We start from the raw sequence: 15,039 nt of genomic DNA, 5'->3' as shown, positions 1-15,039 counted from the left end.
CTGCCGACCCAAGTAACAAAACCGTTGAAGCAGTCCAAAGAGATGAAGGGTCGAGAACGAGAGGTTCAGTGAAGGGCACTGCGGAAAAGAGCTTCAGATCTTTAAGGGACCCGGGCACCTAAGATGATTTCAAGAAGTGGGCTAGGAGGTAGAATAATAGAAAGATGAAAAGGAGTCAGGGAAGCTCTCCCGCGGGATAAGCAAGGCGTTCAAATGACCTAGATACCTAGATGGCTAGTACGACGTTCGTACAGTGGTTGGCGGTACATTCGTACCTCGTACACCACTTCGAACCTCCCCGGCCGCAACAGAGCTGCGTCCAGCTCCTGAGCCAGGTTGGTGGCCCCTATGGTGAGAACCTGAACAGGGGGTGAGAGGGGGGACAGACGGGGAGATGTGTGTGTGTATGTATGTAGGGGGGTGCTGCTATGCCGCCCATATCTCCCTGCGCGGCTCCTGCTCCCCCACCTTCACCTCTCCCTTCCCATCGCCATCCACACACACACACACACGCACGCACGCACACACACACACACACCTGCTCGGTCTTGTTGGTGATACCGTCCATCTGTACCAGCATGGCCAGCAGCGCCGACTCCCTCTCCATGGAGCCGGGGTCCCCCCCCAGGGTGGACCTGGCCCGGCCGATAGCGTCGATCTCGTCAATGAAGATGATGGCGGGCGCCTTCTTGCGGGCATTGTAAAACAGGTTGTTGACACGGGCAGCTGCCACGCCTGCGATACACACATACATACACATTACACACAGATATTGCTGATATTGACTACTTTCTCACCCGCTCGAGTGACATCGTTAACACCTAACCTTCCCGAGTTGCTCAGTCCATTCCACCACACATACCAGCAAACGGTGGGGTGAGAGGAAGGGCGGTGCGGGTGATTAGTGCGGGGATGGGGGCAGCTGAGGCGCGGTGGAGAGAGGGGTTCCGAGGGGGTGAGCGGCAAACAAAGGCCCATTCCGCCGTTGTGTAACGATAACCGCCATTATGGTGTGCATAACCGGGTACGGCAGGTAAAACCCTAAAAGGCCTTCCCGACATGACTTTCGAGTCACCTCTCCCCCCATCCCACACAAACAATATCCAACCCGAGCCCTTGGTTTAAGACGTACTATGTACGGCACAGGAGCTGTACGGCCACCCCCCCCCGCATCTTCCTTCTCTATGAATTCCGCACTGCTGCAACAGCCTCCAACCGTTTCCAACCACCCAACCGCCAGGCAAAACGTACCGGCAAACATCTCAACGAACTCCGACCCCACGGAGGAGAAGAAGGGCACCCCCGCCTCCCCGGCTATGGCTCGAGCCAAGTAGGTCTTGCCCGTGCCAGGGGGACCTTGGAAAATGATGCCCTGCGTGTGTGCGTATGTATGTATGTATGTACTTACGTACTTATATGTTGGGGGACGGTGAAGTTTTAAGTGGTCAGAGAGGTGTCCAAATGAACTGTGAACCGGGCCGGGGGCCGGGGGGAATCATATAATGATGACGACGATGACGATGATGATTGATGATGCGAAAGTGGAAAAGACATTAATTGACGACGAGGAGAGGGGCCAGGGGTGAGAACGGGGGAGAAAAAATCAACTACCATGGACAGGACATGGGCAGGAAGGAAAAGAACATCACCCCAAAAAACTCCCACGAGGTGGGCCAGTGGTCCGTTCCCCCCCTTTCCCACATCCCCATTGCTTCGGACCCCGGCAATTGTTGTTCTGTATGTATCTCAGCAGACGTATCTTACAGCGCAGGGCTTTCGTCATTACATATTGGGCTCCTCCCCTCCCCTCCCCTCTTCCCTCCCCTCCCCTCAGGCCCACACGTACCTTGGGGCACCTGGCCCCCACCTTCACGTAGGCGGGGTCCCCCTTGAGCATCCGCACCACCTCCCGCATCTCCACCACCAGGTAGTCCATACCCGCTATGTCCTCGAACCGAACACCCGTGTCGCGCATCTGGGGGGGGGGGAGGGTTGGCCGCATGAGAGGGAGACGGGGGTTACATGCACCCGACGGGCAGGACCGAGACAGGATTACATCACGGAATTGATCTACACATGAGTAAACATTCACGTGACCATTTTGACTGTTGCGTGATGATGATGATGATGATGATGATGATGATGATGATGATGATAAAATAATGATGATGAAATAATGATGATGATCTGGGACGAGCATCGTAAAGGGTACGAAGGGCTCACTTAAAACCTTTGTAACGCTCCCCGCCTAAGCGAGCCCCACGCACCACGCACATCGTAACTTTCCGGACCAGATGGTTCTCCAACCACGGTAAGGAATAATTTGAAAGGAAATAATCTACGTCTGGATCCAGACGTATCCTGACAGATTACTTGAGTCGCAATTAGTTCTGCTTCCACAGAATTGCGCGATCGTGGTGATATTACAATGACGGTGGAATGGGTGCCAGGAAAATATGATGAACAATGCGCACAAACAGGAACACATTCAAACGTTTTTTCTTAGAGATTTCAAATACGATTTGGATACAGAGAAAAGCCCACAGAAAAGGACAGGTGGATGGACACGAACAGCCAGATCAACACCGACATATCGACATGTCGACATATCGACAAATCCCAACCCTCCACCTCCTACCCCGCCCTACCCCACCCCACCTCATTCACCCACCCACCTTGCCGGTCTTCTCATCCTTTGTCATGAACTCCCGCGCCCTGCTGCTGGTGAGTCGCTCCCACTGGCTCTCCTTCTTCTCCTGCTTGGACATCTTCTTGGGGTCCTTGGCCTTACCGCCCTTGCCGCCCTTGCCCTCACCGCGAAGCTTACCCCAGGAAACACGGAACAACTGGAATAGGGGGGAGCCTGACATACATACATACAGACAGACAGGGAGATAGGGAGGGCGGAAAGAGCAGGAAAAGATGGCGGGGAATAAATACCAAGCCGGGGGGAAGGGGGAGAAATCGTGGAGGGGTACGGGTGGACTTTGAGGAGAGATGGGAGAGGGAATGTTGGTGCAAAGTGCAAATAGATGTCACAACTTCTTCCCTGGGCCTCACCGACTACCCATCCACCCACTCACCCACGCGCCCTACAGCCAGTAAAAGAAAGCCTTTAGAAAGCGCTCTGACGCAAGCGATACGGTAAACACACTCTTCTCCCACCTCCCCCCACCCTCGCACACACAGACACACATACCTAAGGACAGCGCAGTGACGATTCCCAGCAACCTCAGTGCTATGGCCACACACGCCGCCTTCTCGTAGAACTCCAGTCGGGCGGGGTGCAGCAGCCAGCCCAGGAAGTCCCAGCTGGGGTTGTGGGGGATGGGTGTGTGTGGGGGGTTGAGGAAGAGGTGAGGGAAGGGGTGAGGGTGAGGGTGACAGACTTTTGTCTCCCCTTTTCCCGCTGAAACCTGGGAAAACTATGAAGACCATTCCATGCCGACACGACCCCATGTCGGGGTCTAGTCGCATCTGTGCTATGGCTCACAGCTGTGTTTTTGGGTCGCCTTTTCCCCTCCCTCCCATCCCTTTCCCACCTCCCTCCCCTTCCTCACCTCCCTCCCCTCCACCCTTCACCACCTCCCTCCCCTTCACCACCCCCCTCCCCACACTGCACCCCCGCCAAATCCATCAGGCCCACCTCTCCTGCGGATCCAGCAGCTGAACCTCCGTGGTCACCTGGAACACCTTCTTCTGAGACCTGTACGGCAACACGTACTGCCGTGACACGGGATCCCACACCGCCCCTGCCGTACGGCTGGCAGCCAGATGCGCCTGCAGTACTCCACTCTCCCAGAAGTCCCCCGGCAGGTCCACGTAGAAGCGGTACTTCTCCATGTCCCACTCGGGCATCTCCGTACAAAACCACTGGCTGCGAATGTTGTGTGTTTGTGTGTGAGTACAAAGGGGGAAAGTGAGGATCATATCATGCAAGAAGCAAAAACACTCAACTTTCGCCGCCCGCAGGTGTGTGTGTGTGTATGTGTAGCGGTGGGGGAGGGGGCGGGAGGGGGGTTCGGGATGCGCGGAGTACGGCACTGTCTTCCCATACCCGCCATCCTGTCCACACCCCGTCTGGTGACTTCCCCCCTTCAAAACCTCTTCCACCGTTTCCTCCATTATCACAGCTAGCAACCCCAGCCAGAAATCTCAGTCTTCGGTGTCCTCCCGCCCTCCCCCCCTTCCACACACACACACAAACACAAACCCTAAGCCCATTACCCCTTCCCGGCGCCCCAAAAGCCCAGAGCCCCCAGTCAACCCGAGCTCACGTGACGTCTTGTGGCGCTGCGGGGTTGGGTGTGAGGCGGCTGATCCGTATGTGGTCGTTATCCTCGTAAAAAGGGTGAGTCGAGGGGTGGCCCAGTACGGAGGCGCTCCAGGGGTGCGGTACCTCCACCACTGCCGTACGCATGTCCCCGTAAATGACCAACCGCTTGATGCGTTGCTCCTGAGAGCATGTGTACGGGTAAAGTACGAGGTGAGTGTACGATTACACGCACGGATGAAATATGCACAAGGAGCGAGCAAGTGGTGGCTTGAGTGCGTGCGCACGTGTATGTATGTATGATTGTATGTATGTATGATTGTATGTATGTATGATTGTATGTATGTATGATTGTATGTATGTATGATTGTATGATTGTATGATTGTATGATTGTATGATTGTATGTATGTATGTCCAACTGAAAACACGTCACCAAGAGGGCAGCGGGAGATCCCCGCGAAGGGGACACGGGGGAAATGAAAACACACCCACATTCATTTTAGCGCCAAGAAAACACACACGTCCATGTCTCCATACATATGCTACAAGGATGCTGCCACCCAACCCCAACCCGGCTCCATCCACCCAGCACCTCCCATTCCCAAATCTCCTCCCCACCACACACACACACACACACACACTCACAAACCCTTTCCCCGCCCCAAACCCCCTCCCCCAATCACACAACTCCCCCCCCTTTCGCGGCTTCAGAAATCGGCAGTTGCCCCTCTGTTTTTCGCATCATATAATTTCCCCCTCTCCCTGCCATCCCCTCCCCCCACCCGCCACTCACATCGCCCCCGCCCCCCACTCACTTTCCCCCACTCACCCTCAAGAGCTCCAGGAACTTGGCGTAGCTGATTCGCATGTCACCCACCAGACCCGCCTGCGGGAGCACGTCCCCTGGAGAGAAAGAGGCAGTAGTACACAGCGGTAAGTACGGCAACACTTACAAAGCTGTACGAACAAGGACAAGGGGACATACAAACAAGAGGGACATACGGACGCCAGTTCTTCCGGATGGGTGCCATGGGGGGGATATGAGAGCCATTAACTCTACAAACACTGATAGGGACAACACCACCCAAAGCACCAAAACACGTATGCACGTACAACGCGAACCTGGCTCCACTACACGGCCCCCCAGGGAGGGGGACGTCAAGCCTGTCTAGGACCGACCGACCGACCCACCGACCCAAATCACCAAACCAGCTCATCTGCCATCATCTGCGAGCCCTTGTGTTTATGGAAGCGGGTCTACGCCCGTCCGTCCCCCCTACCTGTGCGCCCCCACGCATTCGCCCCCCTCCGGCCCCCATCCAACAGCGCACGTGGCACTTTGCCGCTTCTTGCACACAATTCATTAGCGCACGTCATCGCTCCTCCTGCCCCCCTCCCCCTCAACACGGGCTGTCCACTGCACCCCAGACGACAAACAGCTGTCGATATTGGTTCTCGCTCTCCCAGATTGCTTTGAACTCCGATCCAGGCAGATGGTGAACCTTGAATGGGCGTCGTCAGTCGGCAAGGAATATTTTTACCCCCTTTTTCCTTTTGCATATAATAATCACACGCACCCAGCCACCCCTTCCAGATGCTGCTGTCTCAACCCTCAAGTCCTCATGAGACTGGTCTCCGCTAGGGCTTTAGGGCTTTCCGGATGTAGCTCCGATTTTTTAATCGGAGACCCCGGCGGAGCCCTTGCTACTGCTGGTGTGGTGTATAGATGCTGCTGATCATGTCGCCGGGTGCTGTTTTCGCCTTCTAGGTGTTGCGGCAGAGAGTGAAAGAGTGCGGGTCGGTGGCTGAGAGAGGCAGGGGGAGCGAGCAAGCGCACTGATGTGGTCTCCTCACCACCACAATCCGCCATCCCCGCCGCCGCCATCCAAAGCAGCGCCCCCCGGCACCCCGGCTTCAGCCAGCCGTCTGGGCTCCCAGCTACTGCCGCCGCCAGGTGCGTCACCACCTTCCAGGTCAATGCCCCTTTAGAGGGCCCGTGACACCGCCAGGTCGCCAGGCCGCTGCCATTGCTACTGCCATTGCTACCGCCATTGTTACGCCTCTGCAAATGCAGCAGAGCAGCTGCTGCTGTTGCCTATTAAAGCAGCCTCTCTCAGGCAGGCAAGGCAGCCCCCCCCCCGCTCCTGCAATTGCCGCTGCTACTGCTGTGGAGTATGTATGAGGCACAGCAGCTGTGTTGCGTTACCCTTTGTTCCCGATTTTCTCCGCCTTTGCAGATGCAGCCAATGATGTCGTCGCGGCCAATCCAGCCCCAAAACGGACTGGCCAGTTCTGGGGGCATGCAACCGTCCCCCACCCAAGTTGCCAAAGTTGTCGCAGCAGCGCCAACAGCTTCCGGAAGGTACTTCGCCTGAAGGTACTTTCTTCGTCCTCCTCCTTGGCGCCCCGTACAACCAAAAATACGCCAAGCTCCGAAACCCCCACATAACCCCCCGGTGCACGACACATTCCCCCATACAAGCCCCCCTCTCCCATTCCCAACCCGGTTGCTTTAAAGCGAATCAAAAGCACGGCCGTGTGACCACAACCCAAATCAAAATTCGTACCAACTGACATATGTCGAAAAACACACAAAAGAGGGGGGGTTCCATCGCTCCTTCTCCCGGAGCGCTCCTCCTCCTCCCGGAGAGCGCTGGTGGTCCATCCCTCTCCCCGCCCAGCCCACGCACACAAAGATCGTTTTTCTTTCACTAAATTAGCGACCATCTTATTAATGATACATTTGCCGGTCTGCGTTTCAATTTATTGCCAGGTTAAGGTTATTTAATCCCTTTCTAAAAACCAAAACACCAAATGCTAACCAGCCTGCATAAGCCAAGTGCATGTGTGCATATGTGAGACCACGTGTATGCATTACAGCTCTTTTCTTTAAGCGATAACCAATCAAGTGGTAAAGCACCCGTAACACACTCACTGTATTGGATGCGGTCAATCAGCTTGTTCCAAAAAATGGCGGGCTCGTTCCGAGCAATAGCCTCCCGAAACCGGATCCAAAGCTCCGGATCCCAAACTGCCGACAGATCCACACCCGTAACGCCGTATGTCCAGTCCATGAACGTGACTTGCTCGTCCACCTGCCGTACAAGCTGTGCCGCCTGCGGCCCGCCCAGGATGCTCCGAACCTGCTCGCCGTACGTGGCAAAGGACTGCTGCCAGGCGGGATCGTTTAGCAGCGGTAGCGACAGCGCGGCCAGCGGGGAGAGCGCCATTGCCGCAAGCTGTCCACGGTGTGGCGACAGGAGGGAAGAAGGGCCGACAGTAATTGGGGGTGAGGGGACGACGACCAGGCGGAAAACGCGTTTACATGCCGACAGCGGCCGCAAGTCAAGCAGTGAATGCGGCTTGTAAAGGGTATCAATACAACGGAATGAGACGCGCAGCTTAATACGGGCCTCACAGCTACGGCCAAATATCCAATATTGGATAAGGGGGCTGGTTTGGATTAGGGGTTTAACAGAGCGGTGGACCAGAAGCGGAATTAGGGAGGGGGAGGACGCGTTCAAGCTAAGAAAGGCAAAGATCGGGGAAATGATTGGCGTTTACGGTGGGCGGCGTGGGAGCGGGGAAAAGAACGTCGGCAGGAAAAGCCGCAGGTAATGTACGGGCGTGGCAGGTAATGCACGTGGCTCCAGCACTCCGGCACCAGCAAGACAACCCAAATGACAAGGCGGCTAAATCTCACCTGCCGTTTGGGAATACCCCTATATACTGACTCGAGATCAGCATCTTGGTGCCCCTCAGTCGCTGGTCGACGGACGGTCTGCATAAAACGTCAACACATTTTCAAGTCAAGACGTGCCGGCTGAGGAAAGCATATGCGCTGTCCGCAGCGACCATGGTAGGGCAATTCCATTATAGTCACGAGAGAATAGAGATCCAGGAGAGCTGACGTACCCATCGAGAACAGTGCACCCTGTTTTGCTCATTACTCCGCCACGAAAAGCTTCGGCCAGCGCTTTGCCATGCTCGAACTGGCCTATGACTGACGCAATTTTGCCAAGGATGCAACGAATGCGAGGTAGATGTCGCGTTGGGAGCAGAGCACGGCGGCCGGGAGGTGCCGGCCGCCTGCATGGTCAGCTGCGCGGATCAGACGCCTAACACCCTGCTACTTGGCCTGCAAAATTCCATGTGAAATTGGTATGAGTCATAAATATTGTTCTATCCTACTGATAATACTGAGGTGTAAGCTATTCAACACAGCAAATTTGTCCCCCGCGCAAAGCGCGATCACATCTGCCTACTAAGGGACCTAAGCTCTACACAATAGAATGAGGAACATGATCATCGGCTCGCCGTGGCGACGAACGTACGAAACCGTTTTTTCGGTAGTCGTTACAAATCGATCGATGTGATCCTTGATACTTGTTTATTGACATCTTGAACTTCAGAACTTAAAGAGACATATATTATCTACAGGTGCACATATTGGAGCAACAGGCTGCCTTCGTAGCTGTTACGGAGCACAAAACTACCTGTATGGATCGTTTGGAATGCCATACTGGCCGAGGGCAATTTGGAAAACCAATCTTCACCTTGCACCTAACTCTCCCAATTTCGGTCAGCCTAAGAACTAAAACTCTCGTGAACAAAAAAATGGTAGTCAGTGGCGATTTCCAACCCTTTCATTGTCGGCCCCCTAGGGCCCCCTCACAGGCGCAAGCTTGGGTTGGTGGACTCCATGGGCCCTGAGGACCCTCAGCCGGACCTTCCATGGTTTCCCCTCTTCACCTGACCAGTGGCCTGCTGGCCATCCCAAGCTCAATCCTCTGCACGGCCGCCTGATTGGCACGCCACCAAGATCAGCCAAGATATCGCTGATGTACCCGTAGTCCAACCTAACAAAACCCAATTTCTACTTTGTTCAGGCACGTGCACTTTACATTTACATCACCTAGGACATCGCCGTCCGTGGACTGTTACCTTTCCACCTCCTGCGCCCTGGCCACTGGGCCGCCCAGGAGGACCCTCTTGAGAAGCTCAGAACCCTCTCAAGCACCTCCATGAGCTGATGCATGCACCTGATGACATCTGGGGGTTATCAGGATGAGACCATCCACAGCTTCTGATGGGGTTCTTTGCAGCATGTTGATACACAACAGGGTTTTGATGGGTTGCAACCCCTCCACACTGCAAATAGTGCAGTCTACTACAGCTCTACTGACATTCCCACCGGCGGCAGGTGGGACGCCGGGCGCAGCCTGTCCTACCCTTAAGTTACACTCCCAGCATCACATGTTTATACTGGCGAAGCTAGGCAGACCACCCATCCATTCTCTTTTGGATACTGTTTGAGACTTGTGTAGTAATATGCCCGGAGATTTGGCAGCCTGCCTAATGGGGCGAACAGTGTTGATCCAAGTGGAGCTGTACTCCCTGGCAGTGCGGATCTGGCTGTGTCTTGTGAGGTCTGTGCAACCCAAAACGCACGGTTTGCTGTAAAGAAAGAACACCATTCCCAGCTTTGGTTGGTGTTCATCCGGATGCTGCCCAGGCAGTATCCGGTGCAAAGAATGTAGTTACCCAAAGCGGAGCTGCCCGGCAGCTCCTACAAGAACCCCAGCTCATCTGGGTGCAGAGGGTGGGGTCATAGATGCCCTGGCGGGGCCCACTTGACAGTCTGTATGCCATGCAAGTGGGACAGGAGCGGGCCGGGATTGCCAGCAGAAGGCCACTGATCGGGTGAAGTGGTGAGGGGAATGAGGCCACGGAGGAGTAGTCTGGGCCCACGAAGTGTGCCAACTCTTGCTTGCCGGCACCATAGCCATGCTGAGGACCAAATCAATCACGCTGTGTGCACAGCAGTTCGTGTAGCAGCACCCGCATGCCTAGGGGGCAAGGAGCGATGGCACGCACAACCGGCACATGCTTCCCGCTGCTTGGGCACAACCACCAGCAATTTAAGCTCTAAGACTGTTTAAGTGGTCATAAATAAACCCTCTTTAACCTTTAATCTGCGTAATCAGTCTATTGGCCTTCTGCCAGAAGGTGATCCTTGGCGTGGCGCTGCAAAATTTCAGGTGGTTACCCATAGGGCCCACGGCTACTATGCTTTGCACAAGCCGTTCAGGACCAACTGCGACTCCTGCGCTTCCGGACGTTACACCAGGAGGCGACGTTACCCAAGACAAAACGTAACAAATGACTTGAAAGATTAGAAAAGAAAACTAATCCGGGCCCAGTAAACGAATTTTTTTGTGGCCCACGGGGACGCAACAAGGACATTTCTAGCTCCTCATTCACAGAATGGCAGCGTTAAAAGATCATCCAGTAATCAAGAAGGTCCAGGAGGAGCTTGTGTGCCCTATCTGCCTGGAGACAGCGCAGCTTCCTGTGAATTTCACGTGCTTTCGAGGCTGCGGGGGGAAATTCTCCAACAGTAAGTAAACGGCTTAGGCCAAATGACGCGCATAGCCTGACCATGTGGACGTGGGAAGCTTGCAACTGCACCCGAAGTGCGAAGTCAACGGTGTGAAGAAGGAGCCCCGGAAGAGCTACTTGAGACACATTTTAGGAAAAAAACCTTTTTTGCATGCATCTTTCCTTCGAAAACGACTCAGCACTGAGCATCAGAACGGCTCATAACTAACTGTGCCCTTTCCGTTTAAACCTGCCACCTACCCTTCCTGCTCCTGAAGAGCAAACAAAATGGAGCTACGGCTTCAGTAATGAACTTATTCAATCGTCTTCCTCTGTAGACCTTGGACCTTGTTATTTGTCTTCGTGCTCAAACCCGTGCGTTACCGACTTGCCTGTGAATGGAAAGATCTCTACCAGATTGCACAATGCTCTTCTTCATCTTGACTAAGTTAGTGTTTGCCTGCTTTGGGGTCTACTCGGGTGTAAATAGCTCACCTGGCAGCCGCATATCGTTATCTTCCGTTCTTGTTTCCTACCCAGACAGCCCACGCCGCCGGCAGGGTTACACCTCGACCCTTTAGTCAATGCACGCCACAAATCCACAGGCGCATCCTCCTCCTCCTGCATCTCTCCAATACTCTGCGTCTGTACCTGTCTGTGTTCCCCGCTCCATGACCTCCATCCCCCTCCCCCTCTCCCCCCCTCCTCTTTACGCTCCCTCTCCCCAATAAAATGACCCAAATGACCCATATGCCGTCATCCTCCCCGGCATTTCGCCATTCCCCCTACAACCTCCTCTTTCCCCAAACACAGCATGTCATCATCCATTCCCCCATGAATGCCTCCCTTCCCCTTCCCCCCACGCACCTCCCCTAATCCCCATCAGCGTCCCTCCTCCCTCTTCCCCTTTCCTCTGCCTTCGCCCGTCCTTTCCTCATCGACCCCCTCTCCCCCATGTGCTCCCCTCCTCCGCCCCCGCAGACAGCACCTGCCTTCGCAGCGTACTCTGCCTCCACTGCGCCAACGACGCGCTGCACCTGGGCCGTCCCCCGCCCAGCCGCTTTCCCGACAGCGGCGGCTTCGCCCACTGCCTCATTTGCAGGGAGACCCGCGTGGATGCCCGCATGCTGACACCGGACAACGCCTACCTGGTCAATCACAACGTGGCGGCCATCATGGACGCCCTGGGACTGGGGGCGGTGTGCAGGTGAGGGTGCTGGTGGGGTGTGTGGGGTGGGGGTGGGGGGAGAGGGGATGTTGAGGTCGTGGATGGGGAGCCGCGACGACCGGAAGGGAGTGCATGTGGTGGTGATGGTGGTGGTGGTGAGGAGGAGGAGTCCCGCGTGTCACTGGTATGCCCCGTTACTTCTACGCCCTTTGCAGTCTGCGGTCGAGTTATGCGGTTTAGTTTTAAGCCACACGGCTGGGTCAATGTGCGGCGTTCCCTTTCTTACCTCCCATTGTCCCTTGTCCCTTGTTTCTTGATAACCCTCGTTTCCTCCGAAGGCGCTGCGATGAGGATCACGAGTCCCAGTCAGCTCTGCACCAGCACTACGTCCGCCGCTGCCCCGCCGCCGTCGTCAAGTGCCGCTTCCGGAGCTGCGCGCACTGGCACACCCGCAGCGCTGCACCCGAACACGAGGCTACATGTCCCGTGGGTCGTTCTCCATGTGGGCAGTGCGGCGTGTGGGTGGACCGAACCGACCTGCTGCGACACATGGTGAGATGGGGTGGGGTGAGGTGGGGTACTATGCAGGCGCACTCAGCCTCGCTCATGCGCACTTCCCTTCCCTGCGATGCCCCCTCGCACTACTCGCCCCTTGCCATTCCCTCCTAGGGGACACTCAACACCACACCACACCACCGCCGTCCACACACACCGAACTCCACTTTGGACGCCGGCAATTCATTTTTCTGAGATCTTTACATCATGTGATCATTTCTCCCCCCCCCCCCCGGTCACCCAACAGGTGACCACGTGTCGACTGCGTATCGTGAACTGCATGCTATGCAAGCACTCGGCTCTCCTGCCAGACATGTTGGAGCACCTGAGGCTGCACAAGAGGCAGCTCCAGGGCCAGGCGCGAGCGCGCGCAGCAGCAGCGGCGGCGGCGGCGGCGGCTAATAACACTGCCAGCATGGCGGCGGCGGCGGCAGTGGGCTCTGTCGTACCGGCCGCGGGGGAGCCGAAACCAACAGAGGTACCGACCGGAGGAGCAGGTGTACACGTCGCAGCCGCGGCAGCAGTGGGCATGGCGGCGGCGGCGGCAGCGGTGGTTCCGGAGCAGCTGGGCCGTTTGCAATCATCTGGGGTGGTACGGCCCTCTACTCGGACGGTGTATTCCGCTGATGGTCGCCTTCCGCAGCAGCAGCAGCAGCAGCTGCAGCACCAGGCGACTGCTCTGACGCAGCTGCAGCAGCAGCAGCTGCAGCAGCAGCAGGTGCAACAGCAGGCGCAGCAGCTGCTGGAAATGCTGCGCCGCCAGCAGCAACAGCTGCTACTGCGGCTACAGACCCAAACGCAGACGCAAGGGCACGCTCCGGGGTTCGGCACCACCACCACCGCCGCCGCCGCGGCCGCCACCACTACTGCCACCAGGGCCCCACCGCCGATATCCACCGCCATCTCAGCGGCGCACACGCAGCCAGATCGCGCACCTGTCGGACCACTGTCACAGCAACTAACTAACCAACCTCTCAACAACCAACTGCAGCCCCAAAACCAGCAGAGCCGTGGCAGCATCTGCCTCCCCGGCGACCTGGCGGCGGCGAGATTGGCCTCGTTGTCCTTGGCCGGTCTTGGCCGACCCTACGCCGACGGGGGAAGTGCTGGCGCGATTGCCGCCGCCGGCGGCGGTGGCGGCGGCGGCGGTAGCGGGGCCCTTTCCAGTGCCCATTCGAGTGCAGCCCTCACAACCCTGAGGCTGCCTTTACCAATACCGTTTCCGCAGCCACCGGCGGCAGTAGTGTCTGCGGCATCGGAAAGACTCCCACCGCCAGTACCACCGCCACCAGCAGCAGCAGCAGCAGGGGCAGGTGTGGCGCAGAGGGACGTTGGCTGGCAGAGCGACAGCGGCACCGCGCAACAGATGCGGATTTCTATGGCCATAGCGTCAGAGGGCGCCGGCGTCAACGCTGGTACGGATGGAATCCGCAGCGGCAGCCGCAGCGCTCGCGGCGGCGACGGCGGCGGCAGCAACGGCGGCGGGGGGACGTTGCTCGAGGTGCCGTCGGCACGGGCGGCGGCGGCGGCCGCGACGTTTGAGGCGGCGCTGCGGCGCACATCTTCGCTGGTGGCCTTTGGGCAGAGGCGTCTTGAGCAGCTTCTTGCGGATATGGGAGGCGAAATCGGGGGTGACGGACGCGGCGGCAGCTCCCGAGCAGACATCGTACACCGCCGGGGGGCATTTTGGCCGGCGGAGCTGGATGACACGGCCGGCGGCGGCGGCGGTGGCGCTGGGTACATGTACGATAGGCGGCGTGGTGGGGACGCTGCCCCGGTCGAACAGGGCGCTGCTGGCTGTTCGTCAGAAGCGGCGGACGAAGCTGCGCGCTTGGTACGCACTGCCGCTGCCATCGTACGTGCCTCCGCAGCGGCTTCGGAGCGGCGGAGTCAGCGGCAGGTAAGACCTCTAGGGTGCTGGTTTCGGAGCCCATTTGGAGCATGTAAGGGATTTTACCGGTAGTGGGTGAAGTTTGGGTGAGGAGGTTTCCATGCCACTCTATGGCGATGCAGGTGACCCGGGTGGTGGCGAAGGAAGGGCGCACCTCACCTGGGGGAGGGTACGTGGCCCAGGCACGTAGGTGCTGGGCAGGCGCATCCCGCACCATCTCTTTACTTGTTCACCGGTTGTGTTTGTCAGACCATGCAGCAGCTGCTGCGGTTCGGGAACAATGAACCCCACCCCACCCCACTTCTGAAGGGGTCTGTGCCGCAGTGGCTCTGCATTAATTTCTCATCGGTACGCCGCATCGTGTTGCGCTGGGCTGGTTTCGGAGCCCTTCTTGCTACTCTAAAATCCCGCTCTCGACACTTTGCCCCGCGTTTGTAACACTCAACGGCACACACACCACAAACCCGCCAAGCACAAGCTCCCAAACCACGACAGCCTTCTCTTCTTTCTCTCTCCTTTTGTTCTCCATGTCCTTCTACATCTCCCCCCTCCTCTCCCGTCCCCCCTTATCCCCCTCCCGCCTTCCGCCTCCTCACCCTACCTCCCCCACCCGCTTAGATGGCACTGACAGCAGGGGGAGTCGCTGCCGGTGGTGGTGGACCCGCGGCCACATCCACCACCTCTTTCAGCGTCAGCAACAGCAGCCTGGTCCGGCCCGCGTCACTGTCGCCGTCGTCATCCGCAAGAGGAGATGCCGCGGAGATGGCGGC

General features: G+C 57.2%; 2 protein-coding genes across 2 annotated transcripts in view; one reads left to right on the top strand and one right to left on the bottom strand.

Annotated features, from left to right (window-relative positions):
* VOLCADRAFT_121711 (uncharacterized protein) overlaps positions 1-7,390 on the bottom strand; it is a 17,523-nt gene extending 10,133 nt beyond the window's left edge. The window contains exons 1-11 of the mRNA XM_002958334.1: positions 7,210-7,390; positions 5,104-5,177; positions 4,278-4,456; positions 3,746-3,877; positions 3,647-3,706; positions 3,200-3,312; positions 2,676-2,863; positions 1,868-1,975; positions 1,252-1,372; positions 539-735; positions 276-359 (exon numbers count right to left, since the gene is read on the bottom strand). Of these exons, the coding sequence (XP_002958380.1) occupies positions 276-359; positions 539-735; positions 1,252-1,372; positions 1,868-1,975; positions 2,676-2,863; positions 3,200-3,312; positions 3,647-3,706; positions 3,746-3,877; positions 4,278-4,456; positions 5,104-5,177; positions 7,210-7,348 (1,395 nt within the window). The 5' untranslated portion in view covers positions 7,349-7,390. The remainder of the gene's footprint in view (positions 1-275; positions 360-538; positions 736-1,251; positions 1,373-1,867; positions 1,976-2,675; positions 2,864-3,199; positions 3,313-3,646; positions 3,707-3,745; positions 3,878-4,277; positions 4,457-5,103; positions 5,178-7,209) is intronic.
* Positions 7,391-10,541: 3,151 nt separating this feature from the next.
* Positions 10,542-15,039, top strand: part of VOLCADRAFT_119942 (uncharacterized protein) — a gene marked incomplete at both ends in the record, with an annotated part of 5,762 nt that continues 1,264 nt past the window's right edge. Inside the window, 5 exons of the mRNA XM_002958357.1 lie at positions 10,542-10,674; positions 11,637-11,862; positions 12,162-12,375; positions 12,626-14,278; positions 14,888-14,977. Coding sequence (XP_002958403.1) covers positions 10,542-10,674; positions 11,637-11,862; positions 12,162-12,375; positions 12,626-14,278; positions 14,888-14,977 — 2,316 coding nt within the window. The remainder of the gene's footprint in view (positions 10,675-11,636; positions 11,863-12,161; positions 12,376-12,625; positions 14,279-14,887; positions 14,978-15,039) is intronic.

Source organism: Volvox carteri (genome assembly GCF_000143455.1).
Source record: "Volvox carteri f. nagariensis unplaced genomic scaffold VOLCAscaffold_92, whole genome shotgun sequence".
Taxonomy (NCBI): domain Eukaryota; kingdom Viridiplantae; phylum Chlorophyta; class Chlorophyceae; order Chlamydomonadales; family Volvocaceae; genus Volvox; species Volvox carteri.
Note: the sequence above shows the minus strand (reverse complement) of the source record. Positions and strands in the feature narration are given on the sequence as shown.